The 12,510-nt window shown below is 38.2% G+C and overlaps 1 protein-coding gene across 1 annotated transcript in view; it reads left to right on the plus strand.

Annotated features, from left to right (window-relative positions):
• Nucleotides 1-12,510, plus strand: part of CFAP44 (cilia and flagella associated protein 44) — a 138,030-nt gene that overhangs the window by 20,484 nt on the left and 105,036 nt on the right. The window contains exons 6-8 of the mRNA XM_019922445.3: nt 3,305-3,521; nt 5,214-5,328; nt 8,211-8,375. Coding sequence (XP_019778004.1) covers nt 3,305-3,521; nt 5,214-5,328; nt 8,211-8,375 — 497 coding nt within the window. The remainder of the gene's footprint in view (nt 1-3,304; nt 3,522-5,213; nt 5,329-8,210; nt 8,376-12,510) is intronic.

The following is a 12,510-nucleotide window of genomic DNA, read 5'->3' on the forward strand; positions in this document are numbered from 1 at the left end:
GTGTTTAATTGAATAACTGGGTACTATAGCCCAACCAAGTTGACACATAAAATTACCATCACAATTATCTTACAATTCTGTTTTCCATATAATTAATTTCAGTAGTCAATTTTAAAAAAAGATTTTATTTTTCAGAGCAGTTTTTAGGTTTACAATAAAATTGAGAGGAAGTTTCAGAGATTCCCACATACCCTCTCCCCTCACCCATGCTTAGCCTACTCATTATCAACATAGCTCATCAGAATGGTACATTTTTTACCAAGGATGAGTCGATGTTAACAGTCACAATTACCCAAAGTCCGTAGTTTCCCTTAGGGCTCGCTTGTGGTGTTCTGTATTCATTTAGACAAATGTATAATGACATATATCCATCATTATAACATCATTCAGTATTCTGAATAGGAGTTTTCCCAAAGCCTGTCCTAAATATCGTCTGTGCTCTGTCTATTCATAACTGCCTTACCCTCTCTGGCAACCACTGATCTTTTATTGTCTCCATAGTTTTGCCTTTTCCAAAATGTCATAGAGTTGGAATTATACAGTACGCAGCCTTCTCAGATTGGCTTCTTTCACTTAGTACTATGCATTTAAGCTTCCTCCTTGTCTTTTAATGGCTTGATAGTCCATTTCTTTTTAGTGCTCAATAATATTCCATTGTCTGGATGTACTACATCTTATGTATCCATTCACCTATTAAGGGGCATTTTAGCTGCTGTCATTCATTTCAGTTACATATAAGCTTATATATAAGCATTCATTTCACTTACATAACACACACACAGACATAAGCATACATAATCAAATACATTATTGCTTTTATTTTGAACAGTTATCTGTTACATCAATCAAGAATAAGAAAAATAAAAGTTTTATTTTACTTTCATTTACTCCTTTGATTCTCTTCCTTTATGTAGATCCAAGTTTCTGACCCATATTATTTTCCTTCTTTCTAAAGATCTTCTTTTAACATTTCTTGCAAGGCAGGTCTCCTGGCAACAGATTCCCTCAGTGTTTGTTGGTCTGAGAAAGTCTTTATCTGTCACCTTTTTTTTTGCGGTACGCGGGCCTCTCACTGTTATGGCCTCTCCCGTTGCGGAGCACAGGCTCCGGACGCGCAGGCTCAGCGGTCATGGCCCACGGGCCCGGCCGCTCCGCTCCGCGGCACGAACCCTCGTCCCTGCATCGGCAGGCGGACTCTCAACCACCTTTGAAGGATAATTTTTCAGGGCGCAGAATTCTAGGTTAGTGTTTTTTAGGTAAGATTTTTGTCCCCAATCTTTTTCTTTTTTCCCCAGTATTTTTTTTCTTTATCTTTCATTTTCTGTAGTGTTTCTGGGCATTTATCCTGGTTGGTGATCTCTGAGCTTCCTGGATCCATGGTTTGGTGTGTGACATTAATTTGGGAAATTTCTCAGTCATTATTGGTTTAAATATTTCTTATGTTCCTCTTTCTTCTTCTGGTATTCCACATACATTACACATACATTACACCTTTTGTATTTGTCCCACAGCCCTTGGATATTCTGTTCTGTTTTTATCAGTCTTTGTTCTCTTTGCTTTTTGGTTTTTGAAGATTCTATTGCGATATCCTGTAGCTAAGAGTCTTTCCTCAGCTGTGTCCAATCTAGTAATGAGCCCATCAAAAGCATTCTTCATTTCTGTTACAGTGTTTTGTTTTTTTTTTTATCTCTAGCATTTCTTTTTGGTTCTTTCCTTAGGATTTCCACCTCTGCTGACATTGCCTATCTGCTCTTATATGTTGTCTACTTTATCTGTTAGAGCCCTTAGCATATTAATTATAGTTGTTTTAAATTCCCAATATGACAATTCCAACATCTTTGCCATGTCTGGTTGTGCTGCATGCTTTGTGTCTTCAAACTGTCTTTTTTTTGCTTTTTGGTATGCCTTGTAATTTTTTTCTGGCTAGCCAGACATGATGTACTGGGTAAAAAGAACTGCCTTAAATAGGACTTTAGTCACCTGGTGGTAAGGTGTGGGGCAGGGGAAGCATTCTCTAGTCCTGGGATTAGGTCTCAGTTTTTTGGTGAGCCTATGCCTCTGGACTGTGAACTTCACAAATGTTTCTCAGCATTTTTCTCCCCTCTTAGGACAGGATGGCTAGAGTGGGCTGGGTTGGATATTTCCTTCTCCAGGTCAGTTAAGCTCTGATAACATTCCAACCGTCAGGCTCTGGTTAATTAGTTTCCCCTGAGGGCAGACCTTATTAAGAAGAACAGAGGCTCTCGGGTATTTCAAAATGGTTCCTTTTCCCCTCTTTCTGTTGGAAGCCTGGGGGAATTTTTCTAGATGTTTTTACTTTAGGAATCTGGTCAACTCCTGGAGGTAAATCTCACAATATTGTTGGGGCCACCTTATGACTGGGTCCCCCTGGAGTTTTTAATTCTCAGACTTGTCCACACTGAGCCTCCAGCAATTCGTCAGAGTTCATGTTTTACTTCACCGGCAGTGGTTCCTTGAGCTGTTCTGGCTGTTGCTGCTTGGAAGCCTCTGCTCTGGTGAGTTGCAAATCCCTGTATTTACCTGGTGGTCTCTCCATTCTTGGGGGCAGAGGTTTGCCCTGGTTCCTTTCTTCTCGTATAGATCCAAGAAGAGCTGTTGATTTTTCAGTCTGTTCAGCTTTTTACTTGTTGTTAGGATGGAATGGTGATTTCTTAGCTCCTCACACGCATAACCAGAAACCTGAAGTCATCAATTTTTATTTCGTGAAATTTTCAGTGACAGATTTTAAATTGATTTCTCTCTGCCGTCTAATATGCTTTTGTGTCACCCTTCCCCGCTTCATAAAGTAGAATGTATTCTCAAAGTGTTTTTCTCATGCAAAGTGTGATTAAGATTTCTTCATCCTCCCCCCTCCCCCCATATCATGTAGTTCATTCTACAGCCAAGGGTGATGAGTGATTTTGGAATTGTTTCTTTAGGGGAGTCTTGGCATTCTTCCACCAATGCACACCACTAAGGGTGCTCTCTCTCTCTTTTTAAAATTTTATTTATTTATTTATTTGTGGTACACGGGCCTCTCACTGCCGTGGCCTCTCCCGCCGCAGAGCAGAGGCTCCAGACGCGCAGGCCCAGTGGCCATGGCTCACGGGCCTTTTGCTCCGCGGCACGTGGGATCTTCCCGGACCGGGGCACGAACCTGCGCCCCCTGCATCGGCAGGCGGACTCTCAACCACTGCGCCACCAGGGAAGCCCTCTCTCCTTTTTTTAATTTAAATAATACACTTTTGAAAAGTAAGTGCTGTCCGTGTTCATTAGACTTGCATTCATCTTTTCATCCTTTCAGATGGGACTGATCTGGCCTATGCATATGTAGACTTTAACTGCGATGGTACCTTGCTGGCCTCTGTTGGTGGCAGCCCTGACTACACACTGACAATCTGGAATTGGAAAGAAGAGCAGCCCCTACTGAGGACAAAAGCTTTTTCCCAGGAAGTGTTCAAGGTTACTTTCAATCCTGAAGATGACGAGCAGCTTACTACATCGGGATCCGGCCACATCAAGTAGGTTGCGTGACTGATACAGGTGCTAGTCATTTATTGTTAGGGTCTTTTCTAAGAGGATTGACCAGCTGGAGACATTTTTGCTGATGTTGTTAACATTAGGATAATTTTTAAATGTGTTATTTAAAAAACTAACTGTAGTGCAGCTTTTCTAGTTGGGTATGGAGATTTTATTACTGAAAACAGCATAGATAAAAGAAGGGCTTTTGAATTTTGCTTGCTGCCTTCTTGTAGGCTTCACTTCCTAAGAGAGTTTGTATAATGTCTTAGTAACATTGGCGTGCTGTGTCCAAGTTCATATTGAACTTTCATATCCACTGTTCAATGTGTTGTAGTGATACTGTGAGATGGATAAGTCATCTTGATGTCTCTGAACTCAGTCTTCACTTGTAGAATAAGAATTATAACAGAACCATTCCTGATGCAGGACCCTCAATACTAAATGGTAACAGAGCCTACTCTTGATCTCAGGTCTCTGGGTGTTTTCCACTATATTATACCCTTTGTTCTTTGTTCAGGATGGAATTGATTTTGTCCTTTATTTAACAACCTTCTAGCACTACTCTTGAGCTGCCCTTAACTTGATTCCCAGTGTCTCTTTATGAGAAAGAGGTTTTTTTAATCTATCTTAAATTCTTTTCATTCCAATTTAAGTCTGGTCCTTTTGAAATATAGAATAATTGAACAGATTTTTAAATCTTGGGGGAATTGTCAACTAACTCTCTGCTGGCTATAGGTTAAAAAATTCTAATTTTTCCATTGCTTACTAGAGTGCATATTTTCTATGTACTATGTCTTTGGGGAAAGATAGACCTTGAACAATTTCATGTGTGGTGTGCTGTAAAAGAAACAGAGGAAATGGAAACATGATCAGGGGACCTACAACAGCCTTGGAGAAGGGTGTTGGTCATTTAGGCTCTTGGCTTTATATTATTGGCTTGTTGATACTGTCCATTATCTATTCTACATCCAATTGGTAGGCCAGATTCTTTCATTTTTCTACATGGTTTTTCATCATTCTGACTATTCATTTGTTTAGATTATGAATAAGAAAATATTAGTAACTTAACATTTATTGACTTTATGTGCTAGGCACTGTTCTAAAAGAGTTTTTCAACAATTTCATGAGGTTGGTGCAAATAATATTCTCAGTTTACACACGAGCGAATGAAAGTACAATGTGATCAAGAAAATCACTCAAAGTTACACAACAAGTAAATTAGAACTTTTGGAAAACTTTTATATCCTCTAAAGTGGTACTATGCAGTAGAACTTTCTGCTAGGGTGGGAGTGTTCTGTGCTGGCCAATCTAGTAGACAGTAGCCACATGTAGCTATTGAATACTTGAAACTGGTCAGTCTGAATGAAACACTGATGTTTAAATTTTATTTAATGTTAATTACTTTAAGTCTAAATTAAAATAGTCAAACGTGTGGCTATTGCATAGGAGAACACAACTCTAAAATGTAAGATCTGCAAAGGCATGGAATTTTTTCTTTTTGGACTATTTTGCTCGATGCCGAATTCATATTGCCTAGAACTTTGCCTGACAGGTAGTTGATACTTAATACATTTTAATTGAATGAATGGATAAATGAAATGATATGTGACTATGAAATATGTAAGTGTTTGGGTGATATTAAAATTAATAAAATTTCTTTGAGGTACATTCAGGCTCTTATTTGTTGGCAGGTTCTGGGAAATGGCTCTAACATTCACTGGCCTCAAGCTTCAGGGTTCATTGGGTCGATTTGGCAAAACAGCCACTAATGATATAGAAGGTTACATGGAGCTCCCAGATGGGAAGGTGAGTACAGCTACTATTCTACAATAATGAAATTATTGAAATGAAGTGAAGTGAAAGCAGTCTAAAAAGCACTGCCAGTATTGGCAATAACAGATACTATAATTGCAAATATAATGAGCTTTTAATTTTACCTTTTCAGATTATCAATTTTAATTCTGTGAAATTTTCATAATCCACATGTACATACCATTTTGTCTTTACTAAATATTATATACACATATAAAGTATGTGAGCATTTTCATATATTCACATAGTACTGGTCACTTTTAACTATGTCATGGAGTTGCAATGTTTATAGTGTTTATCTTTCCCTTCTCTCTTCTTTGCCATGATCCTCCAAGAAGACTTACTGGGTCAAAGGTTATATACAGTCTTGTGGCTTTTGCTTTTATTACCAAATTATTGTTCAGGAAGATTGAGCCACTGTATAGTGACATCTACAACACTGCAATTTTAATCTGTTAGTTTCTTCTTCTTCTTATAAAATTTATAGACATATTGCCTACAGGATCAGTTCTCCATTAATATTGTATAAGGCTCCCTATTAGGACGAGTTATATAGTATTATTTGTGGTCATCTCAGTTATAAGAAAATGCCAACATACAAATATTACTCTGAGGAACCAAGTGGTCTAGCGATTGCCTAGTGGAATATTCTTAATTTGAAATCATGGTGTATGGTAGGAAATAAAAAGGCTTGGGTGCTGGCTAAATTATAAATTATATATCCAAACCTATAAGATGATAATAAATCATTCCAGCTTCAAATTCTGTAAGAATTAAGCTAAAGATCATTAAAAACATGGTATGAGATATATCTGAAAAAGGTTCAGAAGAGTTTGTGTAGAGGTAGGGGAGAAAAGAACCCATTTTAAATGAAAGAGCCACAAAAGGAAATATTTAGAGTTAGGAGTAAATATTACATATTTAGAGGATTAATTGGAGTACTCATGTTGGGAAGGAGTGGGAAATGAGATTGAGAAGTATGGTGGGGCCCTAGTGTATGAGGACTGGAACAGCCAGGCGGAACTATTAGGTTCTGGAAGAGTAGAGTTGCAAATGAAAGAAGTTATATATAAATTTGGCCACAAATGCCAAGCATATTAGAAGGGAAATGTGGAGTCAAGGAGATGAGCTCAGAAGGAAGATACTGCTTTTATGTAAGAAGAGAAAATGAGAGTCTGGACTCTACTCAGGACAAATGGAAGAGGGAAGCTAGACATGAGTGACATTTCAGAAAGAAATGCCTTATAGGCTTTGGTGACTTTTGGTGGTTTTAGTTACTGGACAGAAAAAAAGAAGTCTAAGTAAAGACAAGTGGGCTGAGGCTTAATAGGTAAAATGGGTAGAATAGATAAGCATAGGTAGACTGGAGAAGTAGAAAAGACTGAGTCAGGTCATAAGTTCCTCTAGGTGAGAGGAAAATGGGGCTGCAGAGTCCTCGAGCAGGCAGGCAAGAATTAGATCAGAGTTCCCCAAAGGGCATCGCCTGCAACATTCTTTTGCACAGAAACTCTATGAAAAGACTTTCCTGGTCAAATTCCTTTGCAGCTAGAAATTTCTCATGGTGATTCCCAGTGAACACTTCTGTATGAAAGCTTCCAAGGGGGGCTTCCCTGGTAGTGGTTGAGAGTCTGCCTGCTAATACAGGGGACACGGGTTCGAGCCCTGGTCTGGGAGGATCCCACGTGCCGCGGAGCGACTGGGCCCGTGAGCCACAACTGCTGAGCCTGCGCATCTGGAGCCTGTGCTCCGCAACAAGAGAGGCCGCGATAGTGAGAGGCCCGCGCACCGCGATGAAGAATGGCCCCCGCTTGCCACAACCGGAGAAAGCCCTCGCACAGAAACGGGGACCCAACACAGCCAAAAATAAATAAATTAATTAATTTAAAAAAAAAGAAAAAAACGCTTCCAAGGGGTCCTAGAGAAAAGAAACTTGTTTGACTTTGTTTTCCCTAGCATATGTCTTTTGAGGCAGCATTAGTTGGAATGGGAGGTTTTGAGCCACAGCGCGTGGTTTAGAACCCTGACTCCTCTGAGTAATTTTGGGCAACGTACTTAACTGTTCTGTGCTTCAGTTTTTTTACTTTATAAAATGGGGAGAGTAATAGTCAGGACTTCCATCATCAGCCCAGATGGTTCCTTTGTGCAAATGAGAAAAACTGTCTCTTCTGGGAAAATAAAGTACCCAACCTGTACAACAGCACATGGTATGCTTGGTAAATGTACCTAGTTCATATGGTTTTTAGGATTAAATAACAACATATGTTAAGTGCTCAAGCACTGCTTGGCATGGAGTCAATCCTCAATTAGTATTACTTTTTAGTTAAACATCTTAAGAACTAGTGTTTGGTGGTTCATACTTTGGGAAGTGCTGGATTAAGTGCATTAATGTGAAGTGGTTCTAGATGATCATCCTTATTTGAAATTGAATTATATTCTGCTATAATTTGCTGAGTTCAGTACTGACCTCACAATTATCAAACATAACATTTGATATTATCACTCTTAAAAAGTAGAATTTCATCTATCAAGGACTTTAAACATGTCTCTAAATTTTGACCTGGTAATTCCACTCCTGTGTTGTGTCCTTAAGAGATGTACAAAGAAATCTACTGCCGATATGTTTGAAAAATTAACCAACATACACAATGAGGTAAAACTATATATAACGCTAGGAGCAAATATGTCAAAATGTGACAAGTGGTTGTTTCTGGGGTAGTGAATTTTCATAGCTGTATTTTATTATTTTAAAAATTAAAAAAATTTTTACTTTCATAACCAAGAAAAATCTTTAGAAACAAGTCTCACCAGCTCTTTGAAGCATATATACACGTTTGTCTGTCTTCATGCACGTTCTTTCCTTTCCGCACACCTGCCAGGTGCTCTCAGGATCAGAATGGGGCAACATGCTGCTTTGGGAAGGTGGCCACATCAAAGTCGAGCTGAGTCGAGCTGCAGGCAAGACTTGTCACCAGGGTCCCATTAACCAGATAATGCTGGACGAGGGTGAAGTCATCACCATCGGGTCAGATGGATATGTTAGGGTAAGTTTTCTTTACACTTGGACAGTAGCGCCCACATCAAAACCTTGCAGATCACCCTGTGGGTTTTATCAGATTTTTATTTCTCACTAAGGTCACTTGATGAAGGAGATCAGTGGTCATTTACTCCTAGGGCCACCTCATTTTAAATAATGCTTCTCTTGTGGTAAATATTTAAATTCTAGTCAAAATTCATTTACATCTTGGCACTGAAGTTTTCTGAGGGGACCTTTTGTTATTTTGATTCTGTTGATATATCAATAGTAGCTTCGGAAAATGAATATCCATGTTAGCACAATATTTTTTTCCTTTAGATATCAATTTGTTTTTATTTTATGTATTTTTTTAACATCTTTATTGGGGTATAATTGCTTTACAATGGTGTGTTAGTTTCTGCTTTATAACAACGTGAATCAGTTATACATATACATATGTTCCCATATCTCTTCCCTCTTGCGTCTCCCTCCCTTCAACCCTCCCTATCCCACCCCTCCAGGCGGTCACAAAGTACCGAGCAGATCTCCCTGTGATATGCGGCTGCTTCCCACTAGCTATCTACCTTACATTTGGTAGTGTATATATGTCCATGCCTCTCTCTCGATTTGTCACAGCTCACCCTTCCCCCTGCCCATATCCTCAAGTCCGTTCTCTAGTAGGTCTGTGTCTTTTTCCTGTCTTAACCCCAGGTTCTTCATGACATTTCTTGTCTTAAATTCCATATATATGTGTTAGCATATGGTATTTGTCTTTCTCTTTCTGACTTCCTTCACTCTGTATGACAGACTCTAGGTCTATCCACCTCATTACAAATAGCTCAATTTCATTTCATTTTATGGCTGAGTAATATTCCATTGTATATATGTGCCACATCTTCTTTATCCATTCATCCGATGATGGGCACTTAGGTTGTTTCCATCTCTGGGCTATTGAAAATAGAGCTGCAATGAACATTTTGGTACATGACTCTTTTTGAATTATGGTTTTCTCAGGGTATATGCCCAGTAGTGAGATTGCTGGGTCATATGGTAGTTCTATTTTTAGTTTTTTAAGGAACCTCCATACTGTTCTCCATAGTGGCCGTACCAATTCACATTCCCACCAGCAGTGCAAGAGTGTTGTCTTTTGGTCTTGTTTATGGTTTCCTTTGCTGTGCAAAAGCTTTTAAGTTTCATTAGGTCCCATTTGTTTATTTTTGTTTTTATTTCCATTTCTCTATGAGGTGGGTCAGAAAGGATCTTGCTGTGATTTATGTCATAGAGTGTTCTGCCTATGTTTTCCTCTAAGAGTTTGATAGTTTCTGGCCTTACATTTAGGTCTTTAATCCATTTTGAGCTTATTTTTGTGTATGGTGTTAGGGAGTGATCTAATCTCATACTTTTACATGTACCTGTCCAGTTTTCCCAGTACCACTTATTGAAGAGGCTGTCCTTTCTCCACTGTACATTCCTGCCTCCTTTATCAAAGATAAGGTGGCCATATGTGTGTGGGTTTATCTCTGGGCTTTCTATCCTGTTCCATTGATCTATCTTTCTGTTTTTGTGCCAGTACCATACTGTCTTGATTACTGTAGCTTTGTAGTATAGTCTGAAGTCAGGGAGCCTGATTCCTCCAGCTCCGTTTTTCTTTCTCAAGATTGCTTTGGCTATTCGGGGTCTTTTGTGTTTCCATACAAATTGTGAAATTTTTTGTTCTAGTTCTGTGAAAAATGCCAGTGGTAGTTTGATAGGGATTGCATTGAATCTGTAGGTTGCTTTGGGTAGTAGAGTCATTTTCACAATGCTGATTCTTCCAATCCAAGAACATGGTATATCTCTCCGTCTATTTGTATCATCTTTAATATCTTTCATCAGTGTCTTATAATTTTCTGCATACAGGTCTTTTGTATCCTTAGGTAGGTTTATTCCTAGATATTTTATTCTTTTTGTTGCAATGGTAAATGCGAGTGTTTTCTTGATTTCACTGTCAGATTTTTCATCATTAGTGTATAGGAATGCCAGAGACCTCTGTGCATTAAATTGTATCCTGCTACTTTACCAAATTCATTGATTAGCTCTAGTAGTTTTCTGGTAGCATCTTTAGGATTCTCTATGTATAGTATCATGTCATCTGCAAACAGTGACAGCTTTACTTCTTCTTTTCCGATTTGGATTCCTTTTATTTCCTTTTCTTCTCTGATTGCTGTGGCTAAAATTTCCAAAACTATGTTGAATAAGAGTGTGGAGAGTGGGCAACCTTGTCTTGTTCCTGATCTTAGTGGAAATGCTTTCAGTTTTTCACCATTGAGGATGATGTTGGCTGTGGTTTGTCATATATGGCCTTTATTATGTTGAGGAAAGTTCCCTCTATGCCTACTTTCTGCAGGGTTTTTATCATAAATCCGTGTTGAATTTTGTCGAAAGCTTTCTCTGCATCTATTGAGATGATCATATGGTTTTTCTCCTTCAATTTGTTAATATGGTTTATCACATTGATAGATTTGTGTATACTGAAGAATCCTTGCATTCCTGTAAGAAACCCCACTTGATCATGGTGTATGATCCTTTTAATGTGCTGTTGGATTCTGTTTGCTAGTATTTTGTTGAGGGTTTTTGCATCTATGTTCATCAGTGATATTGGCCTGTAGTTTTCTTTCTTTGTGACATCCTTGTCTGGATTTGGTATCAGGGTGATGGTGGCCTCGTAGAATGAATTTGGGAGTGTTCCTCCCTCTGCTATATTTTGGAAGAGTTTGAGAAGGATAGGTGTTAGCTCTTCTGTAAATGTTTGATAGAATTTGCTTGTGAAGCCATCTGGTCCTGGACTTTTGTTTGTTGCAAGAGTGTTAATCACAGTTTCAATTTCAGTGCTTGTGATTGGTCTGTTCATATTTTCTATTTCTTCCTGATTCAGTCTCAGCAGGTTATGCATTTCTAAGAATTTGTCCATTTCTTCCAGGTTGTCCATTTTATTGGCATAGAGTTGCTTGTAGTAATCTCTCATGATCTTTTGTAGTTCTGCAGTGTCTGTTGTTACTTCTCCTTTTTCATTTCTAATTCTATTGATTTGAGTCTTCTCCCGTTTTTTCTTGTTGAGTCTGGCTAATGGTTTATCTATTTTGTTTATCTTCTGAAAGAACCAGCTTTTAGTTTTATTGATCTTTGTAATTGTTTTCTTTGTTTCTATTTCATTTATTTCTGCCCTGATCTTTATGATTTCTTTCCTTCTGCTAACTTTGGGATTTTTTTGTTTTTCTTTCTCTAATTGGTTTAGGTGCAAGGTTAGGTTGTTTATTCGAGACATTTCCTGTTTGTTAAGGTGGGCTTGTATTGCTATAAACTTCCCTCTTAGAACTGCTTTTGCTGCATCCCATAGGTTTTGGGTCATCGTGTCTCCATTGTCATTTGTTTCTAGGTATTTTTTTATTTCCTCTTTGATTTCTTCAGTGATTACTTCGTTATTAAGTAGTGTATTGTTTAGCCTCCATGTGTTTGTATTTTTTACAGATCTTTTCCTGTAATTGATATCTAGTCTCATAGCGTTGTGGTCAGAAAAGATACTTGATACAATTTCATTTTTCTTAAATTTACCAAGGCTTGATTTGTGACCCAAGATATGATCTATCCTGGAGAATGTTCCATGAGCACTTGAGAAAAATGTGTATTCTGTTGTTTTTGGATGGAGTGTCCTATAAATATCAATTAAGTCCATCTTGTTTAATGTATTACTTAAAGCTTGTGTTTCCTATTTATTTTCATTTTGGATGATCTGTCCATTGGTGAAAGTGGGGTGTTAAAGTCCCCTACTTTGAATGTGTTACTGTCGATTTCCCCTTTTATGGCTGTTAGTATTTGCCTTATGTATTGAGGTGTTCCTATGTTGGGTGCATAAATATTTACAATTGTTATATCTTCTTCTTGGATTGATCCCTTGATCATTATGTAGTGTCCTTCTTTGTCTCTTCTAACAGTCTTTATTTTAAAATCTATTTTGTCTGATATGAGAATTGCTACTCCAGCTTTCTTTTGGTTTCCATTTGCATGGAATATCTTTTTCCATCCCCTTACTTTCAGTCTGTATGTGTCTCTAGGTCTGAAGTGGGTCTCTTGTAGACAGCATATATATGGGTCTTGTTTTTGTATCCATTCAGCCAATCTCTGTC

The sequence above is a fragment of the Tursiops truncatus genome, chromosome 4 (genome assembly GCF_011762595.2).
Source record: "Tursiops truncatus isolate mTurTru1 chromosome 4, mTurTru1.mat.Y, whole genome shotgun sequence".
Classification (NCBI taxonomy): Eukaryota; Metazoa; Chordata; class Mammalia; order Artiodactyla; family Delphinidae; genus Tursiops; species Tursiops truncatus.